The 7,887-nt window shown below is 45.8% G+C and overlaps 1 protein-coding gene across 1 annotated transcript; it reads right to left on the bottom strand.

The window, feature by feature from the left end:
• Positions 1–6,674: 6,674 nt before the first annotated feature.
• LOC135715339 (uncharacterized) lies at positions 6,675–7,382 on the bottom strand. The gene is made up of 2 exons (XM_065238663.1): positions 7,273–7,382; positions 6,675–7,198 (listed from the first exon to the last, which is right to left on the bottom strand). The coding sequence occupies exons 1-2, from the start codon at positions 7,345–7,347 to the stop codon at positions 6,689–6,691; spliced, it is 585 nt and encodes a 194-aa protein (XP_065094735.1). The 5' UTR covers positions 7,348–7,382; the 3' UTR covers positions 6,675–6,688.
• Between the last annotated feature and the right edge of the window lie 505 nt (positions 7,383–7,887).

Here is a 7,887-nt window from a genome sequence, read left to right as displayed (position 1 = left end):
TGACTAAAACACAAAACACTAAACACATAAATCAACAGCTTTAAGAAAGTCGTAAATAAGCTTCATAAAGTCGATATCACGGCAAGCCAAGACGTCTCTAATTGGCTTAAAGGGTTGTTTTCCTCGGACCCTAAGGGAATCACACAGAACGGATCTCGCCTCATGATGCATGGAGCAGGACCAAACAACATGCTCGATGTCGTGATAACCGTTTCCACAGGTGCACAAGTTGCTGTCGGCAAGCGTAATACGGAAGAGGTGGGCGTTTAACGAACAGTGATTGGACATGAGCCTGGACATTACACGAATAAAATCACGACTCATATCCAACCCTTTGAACCAGGGTTTGATCGACACCTGTGGGACAATAGAATGTAGCCATCTTCCCAGATCACCATCATTCCACTTTTGTTGCCAGTTGGCGAGGACTTGCTGACGAGAAATCGTGAAAAATTCGTGGTAGGCGATTTGTCGCTCGTAAATATCGCCTTCCATAGCGCCCACCTTGGCCAGCGAGTCCGCTTTCTCATTTCCCAGGATAGAGCAATGAGAAGGGACCCATACCAAGGTGATGATATGCGAGCTGTTTGATAAAGCACTCAATGACGACCGTATTTCCTCCAGTTCTTCATCGGCCTCATTGAACGCATAGCCTCCAGGGAGCTTAGGCTATCCGTAAAAATGAAAAAAATGGTCAGGTGGAAGTGAGGCAATACGCTCTAACGTGTACGATATAGCTGCTAGTTCAGCAACGTATACCGAACACGGCTTTTGAAGCTTGTATGAGGCGCTATGAAGATCGTGGAATACTCCAAAACCAGTGGACGCATTTATCACCGACCCATCTGTGAAAAATCTCTTCTCGGTGGGGACGTGGCGGTATTTGTTCGCAAAAATAGTTGGGACAATCAGGGCACGGTGAGGCTCTGGAATTCCTTGAATCTCCTGCCTCATTGTGAGATCGAATCTCACGGAAGAACCACTGAAATGATGGGAGACAGCGCGATTGGGGTTGAACGAGGAGGGGCCGATGTCAGTACAAGCTCATGAATCGTGTTTGAGGATTCCGCTCTAGCAGCTTCTCAAAGTTTTCGATCACCAGCGGGTTCATGACTTTCACTGCGGATGAGGAACCGGAACGATATATCCGCAAAACGATTTGTTAAGGGGAGGACGCCCGCAAGAACTTGAAGACTCATGGTATGCGTCGATTGCATACAACCTAGCGTGATTCGAATGCAACGATATTGAATCTTTTGGAGCTTCAATATGTGCGTCCCCGCCGCCGATTGAAAGCAAAAGCTACCGTACTCCAAAATCGAGAGAATGGTAGTCTAGTAGAGTCTTATCAGATCTTCCGGATGGGCTCCCCATGAAGTGCCGGTAATGGAACGAAGGAAATTGATTCGCTGTTGGCATCTCTGCCTCAGATACGCTGTGTTGTGAGTGATTGTTCTACCCATAAGTTGAAGCTGAAACTGTGCTGGATAAAGCTTCCTAGAAAAAAAAATCATCTCTGTTTTCTCCAGAGAGAATTCGATACCCAGATTCATTGCCCAAGTAGATAAATTATCCAAGGTATCTTGCAATGGTCCTTGCAGGTCCGGTGCTGTTGGTCCAACCACGGAAACCACGCCGTCATCTGCAAGCTGCCTTAGCTTGCAATTTTCGGCCAAACATTCATCAATGTCTTTGACATAGAAATTGTACAGGAGGGGACTTAAACATGAGCCTTGTGGAAGACCCATGTAGCTGATTCGTGCAATTTCCGAGTTGCCATGAGAGAAGCTCATTCGTTTCTCGGACAACAAATTAAACAGGAGAAAGCCCACTCGCATGGAGTTTGTCCGAAAGGATGTCGATGAAAACAAAATCAAACGCCCCTTTAATGTCCAAGAAAACTGAACCCATCTGCTGTTTTTCAGCATAGGCTAATTGGATTTCAGTTGAAAGCAACGCAAGGCAGTCGTTCGTTCCTTTGCCCCTACGGAATCCAAATTGCGTATCTGAGAGTAAGCCATTCGCCTTGACCCACTTGTCCAGACGAAGAAGAATCATTTTTTCTAACAGCTTCCGAATACACGACAGCATCGCGATGGGACGGTACGAATTATGATCCGAAGCGGGTTTACCGGGCTTCTGGATGGCGATAACTCTCACTTGTCTCCAATCATCCGGAACAACGTTGAGCTCAAGGAATCGATTGAACAAGTTCAACAATCGCCTCTTTGTGACTTCTGGGAGGTTCTTGAGCAGGTTGAACTTGATTCGATCAATTCCCGGAGCTGAGTTATTGCATGAAAGAAGAGCAATTGAGAATTCTACCATCGAAAACGGGGAGTCCATGTCATCGTTTTCCAGCGGCGGATCGCGAGTGTTGCATCGGACCGGAACCGAATCGGGACAAACCTTACGCGCGAAGTCGAAAATCCACTTGTTAGAGTACTCCTTGCCCTCGTTGACCGACGATGCCGCGTTACGCATTCTCCTGCCGACATTCCAGAGCGTTTGCATGGAAGTCTCTCGCGATAGCCCTTCGACGAACCGACGCCAGTAACCGCGTTTTTTGGCCCTGACCAAGCTCTTAAACTTTTCCTCTAGCTCCGTATACCGCTCAAAGTATTCGCGGGAACCGTATTTACGAAACTGTTTAAACGCGGTAGACTTCTCTTTATTCACGTCGGTGCATTCCTGGTCCCACCACACAGTGGGAGGACGTTTGCGAATGGTAGTGCCAGGAACAGGCTTCGTTTGTGCTTGAAGCGCGCAATCCACTATGAGCCGCGATAGGAAGGAGTACTCATCCAACGGAGAGAGAACGTCGACCGATTCTGAACCGTCACGGACCGCGTTCGCTTATTCTTCCCAATTGATGTTTCTCGTGAGATCGTACGCGATGTTGATTGGACACTGTGAAGATGAACCGTTGGAAATCGAAATTTTGATGGGCAAATGATCACTACCATAGGGGTCTTGGATTACCTCCCACATGCAATCCAATGATAGTGAGTTCGAACAGAGTGACAAGTCTAGTCTGCTCTCTCTTGCTGGAGGTTTGGCTATTCGAGTTACTTCACCGGTGTTTAGAATGGTCATATTGAAATCGTCGCATAGGTCATAGATGATGGTTGAGCGGTTGTCATCGTACAGCTCTCCCCAGCCTGTACCGTGGGAATTAAAATCCCCTAAGATCAACCGCGGCTCAGGTAGCACTGAGCAGATGTCAGATAGCGCTCGCCGAGAAACAGCCGTTCTCGGAGGGATGTATAACGAGGTAATACTGAAGGTTTTACCTCTAATATTCACCTGACATGCGACAATTTCAATACCTGACACTGGAGGAAGGTCGATTCTGTAGAATGAGTGTTGTTTGTTGACCCCTAGGAGCACCCCACCGTACGAATCTGCACGATCGAGACAAATAATGTTGTAGTCGTGAAGAGAAAGGTTAACATCTGGAGAGAGCCATGTTTCGCAGAGAGCAAACGCATCACAGTGTATGTTATGCAGTAAAAATTTGAATATGTCTAGTTTTGGTAAAATGCTTCTACAATTCCATTGAAGGAGAGATACCGTATCATTTTTTGGAAAATTATCCATCGAAGGATACGAATGAAGCAAGGAGGGGCCACTTGGAAGCAAATTGCTTCAGAAAAGGTTTCACGATTGGAAGCATCATGTTAATGATGCTCCGAAGAGGGTCAGTGATGTTGAACAGATCGAGAATGCTGTCCACAATTCCAGAAAGCGTGAACATGGCGTTCTGCTGTTCTGGTTGCAAAACTGGGACATCTGGGGTTTTAGATGTTCCCGGAAGCCCCGGAAATTCTTTGTCAAAAACGACAGGCTTAAAACCCGGTGGATTGGGTTTCGGTTTATTTCCGTGACCTCTTGATTTATCCAAGTGGGCTTGGGAGTCAGTTTTTTTAGTTTTCTGCGAGTCATTCTTGGATCGCTTCCTTGAAGGACCTTTGAAAACAAAAGGACTTCCGTCATTGCCCTCTGAGTCAGTGTCGTCCTCGTCAACTGGTAGAAGATTGAACGGATTATTGTTTTCTTTTTCCGGAGTGATTTTGGGAGGAGGATTGAAAGTCTTCAAGATCTCCGCAAAGGAACGCTGAGAGCGCGCCTTCAGAGACCGTTCAAGTTTTTTTCCTTGCTGTTTATACTTCGGGCAATCTGCGAGAGGATGCGGAGGTGCCAAACAATAAACACATTTAGGAGGAGCACCACAAGCACCCTCCGCATGCTTCTCGCCGCACTGATCGCATCGTGGCTTGTTGCCGCAGAAGGCGGCGGTGTGGCCTAATTGTTTGCACTTGGTGCAGTTCATCACCCTTGGTATAAACAACCGCACAGGAAGTCGAACCCTCCCAATTCGGACGTAATCTGGCAGAGTCGATCCGGAGAAAGTCACTCGAAACGAGTCAGTCAGCGAATGGATTTTTTTTGTCCCGTCGAGGGATGCTGACTGCATTTGGGTGCAGTCAAGAATCTTGACTTCTGGAAGAACGGGGTTCTTGAAGACACCAACCCCCCTCTTCAAGAAGTCATCGCAGGTCAAACTCGCTTCGGTGACCACTCCTTCGATTTCCACGTCACGACTGGGAATGTAAACGCGGTACTCTAACGTAAAAAGCTCGCAGGCAACAATCTCATTCGCCTGCTTGCGGTTACCAACAGTGACGCGCAGTTTGTCTGGCCTCACCTTCAAAATGTCGGTCACTGACGAGAAACGTTTGAATAGATCTTTTTCGATCTGGTTAACGTTAAGCGGTTTTTGTTTGGGTCGGAAAAAAAACAACCCATGGGCCTGTCGAGGCGTCTGGGTATGACTTATGGCGGGGGGCAGTTTTTGTTTTCTTGGCGGGGTTAGGCGGAGTAGGGGGAGACGGTTTTGGCGGTGTGGGGGGAGAGGGATTAGGTGGGGTAGGGGGAAACGGGTTTGGTGGTGCGGGGGGTGACGGTGCTGGTGGTGTTGGTGGCGATGGATTAGGCGGGGTAGGAGGAGATGGGGTAGGCGGTACGGGCTCCGGTGCTCGTTTTCGCCTGGGCCGCTTCGGGATGGTTCCGGTGTACTTCTTCACCGTGGCTGACGTTTCCACGTCGGACAGTTCGTCTTCAGTGGGAAGGGCAGGAAGGGTATTCCCCCCGCCATCACTATTACCATCCATTGCGGGGCAACTGCCACCGCAATAGATACAAAACAACTACACACAGGGAACACACAGGGACAAGAGAAAAAAGAAGAAGAAGAAGAAAATATTTGCGTGGGATGGGAGAAAGGGGAAACTAAAACAAAAGGGCAATAAATAAAACTTATTCGCTACTTAACTACACCGGCACAAAGCGTTTTTTTGGAAACGCTGTTATCACGTGGTGCGTTGGTGTTGGTCCACGCTGCTATCCGGTGGTGATGGTTGGTGTTGGTGGGTCAGCAAGCTGGTGATACGACACGCTTCACTATCACTTGCACACCCTCGCGACGGCGTGAAAAAATGATGGACTTGACGACGCCGTTAACTCCGGTGATGGATTACCGGGATGAATTAAAGCTGGATGGTAACTCCAAGCGGCTCGGCCGATGGAATTCCACTTCCTCTGTTGGACACTGGTCACTTGGGGCACCCAATGGGGGGTGAAAAAAACCGCTCGGGCGGAAAAAAACACCGAAAAAAACTAGATGCCGCGCAACTGAAACCGGGACGTTGTTAACCGACTGAATGCTCAACTAGGAATGATTTTGATAAATGATCAAGTCTTAAATTAAACAGCTGCGTAGAAATATTTCTACGCAGGCCATGTTTATGTCACGACTCAAATTCTTTCTTATGCCACAGTTCCTAATGTTTTCGCCAAATATACGGAGCTCTAGGATCAGTCTCGTGGATGGTCTACTTTAACGGATGATCAGGATCTTCAGGAGGACGGTCTCATGGCCAACCGGATCCATGTTTATGTCACGACCACAAATTCTCTCTATTATCTCTTCTAGTTATGTATATAGAAAATCATTCAACAGTATTTTAAATCCATAGACCCGTCATTAAGTAGGGTCTCGAACAGTTTAAGAAAAGATCCTTTTTTGCTAATTCTTCGATGAGTTAAATAAATATATCAATAAAGAATTAAATCTAAATAAATCCCAATTATTTCTCGGCTGTTCTCAATTCACGATTCTTCCGGTTATCCATGATCAGTGGTTGGACAAGATATTCAAAAATGTTATTTGAAATAAGGGTAAGATTGAAATTTTGCATTGGAATAGCAGCTTCTAGAGACATACTCTTTATGAGAAGGAGTTTAAAAAAAAAATGGAAAAATGTTTGAAAATTATTGGAGGGCCAAAATGATACTTTGCCTCTATTTAAAATTATTGGAAGAGCCAAAAAGCCAAGCCCACTTAACTTAGCGCCTATGATTTCAGTCCCTCCTCTATAGGAGCACGCACAACTATTCGGGTATTTACGCTAATAGTCAATTAGCCTTAAAATAAAAATATTAATAAAATTTAAATTTCAAATCTCACACCAAACAGTTTATAAATGAGCTCTAGTCAACTCTTTACAACTCGAGTAGAGATCACTGGCTGTATGTAAAAGTAAATTTAATTAAAAGGCAGGGAATTGTATTAACAATAACTTATAAAGCGTTTTTATTAGGAAGCTATTAAGGAGAGTCTGTGAACTTAGAACCATCCACCACTCTTCTGCTTCTTTTCCGTAACTTTAAACGTCACTGGAACGTACTTGTTGATATACACTGGCTTGTGGATGTACACTGGAATTTCCTTCTCAACATGAACTGGGTATGGTTTTGGCACTTTGATGTATTCCTTCTGGATAAACGGGACTTTCACCTCAACTGGGTATGGAACAGGGCGATCAACATTGTAGGGAACGTTCTTCTCCACAACAAATGGCACTTGCTTCTCCACGACGAATGGCACCTGCTTCTCAACATGAACTGGGTATGGAACCTTCACCTCATATGGCACTTCCTTCTCAACCTTAACTGGGTACGGAACTTGAACATTCTTGGTGATGGTCTGGTGCTGTACTTCTTGATGGCCTCCGTAGCCATTGGAATTGTATCCGCCATATCCCTCATCCCAGAGTCCACGTTTTTCTATCCTGGAGGAATCATCAACTGCCGCACTGCAAGCAATGGCCAAAGCCATAGACAACACAACGAACGCCTGCAAATTGGGAATGAAAGAGCACGGATTAACCCGATTGCGTCAACAGATCAGCATTGAAATAGTTGACTTACCTTCATGTTTGATGTTGCTAGCTTAAACGAATTACGGTCCAGTGAGATGACTACAAGCGAATGATGTCTTACCATTCGGGTCGAAGTAGTTTTATAATGGTGCCCACATGTCCACCAACCCTACCGAAAATATTGTGCACGTACCACAACCGAACAAAATCGAGCAAAATTTCGCAAGTTCTCTCCGCTATTTGCTACCCGTGTTCGGTCCAATGCACTTTCATTTTCGTTTGACTGTTTATTTTCATCCCACTGCCATTTCCGACGGCGCGACCGGCCTGTCTTCGAACATTTAGTTTCGTGGTTCGTTGAAAGAAATGAATCTCTCTGCTGCTGCTGCTGCTTCAGGTGAAGGTCGTCCACTCGTTGGTTACAGCTGCATTGTTAAACCCAAAACAAGTGCCAAAAGCATAACTAATTTGGTTGATCAGTGATCGGCGCAACGAAAGTGACGCTAAAAATTTTCCATTGGGCTTAATTTACTTTCACGAATGTTTTAGGTTTGGCAGGTTTAGTTTTTTGTTCATTTGGACATAGATTCGTTTGCATTAGGGTTAATGTTACATCGGTAAACGTAATCCTTCTTTAGGCACACATTAGCTTGTCTTGACTTAT

The sequence above is a fragment of the Ochlerotatus camptorhynchus genome, unplaced genomic scaffold, assembly GCF_037179485.1.
Source record: "Ochlerotatus camptorhynchus isolate MF236.1 unplaced genomic scaffold, CSIRO-AGI_Acam_v1.1 ptg000045l, whole genome shotgun sequence".
Taxonomy (NCBI): Eukaryota; Metazoa; Arthropoda; class Insecta; order Diptera; family Culicidae; genus Ochlerotatus; species Ochlerotatus camptorhynchus.
Note: the sequence above shows the minus strand (reverse complement) of the source record. Positions and strands in the feature narration are given on the sequence as shown.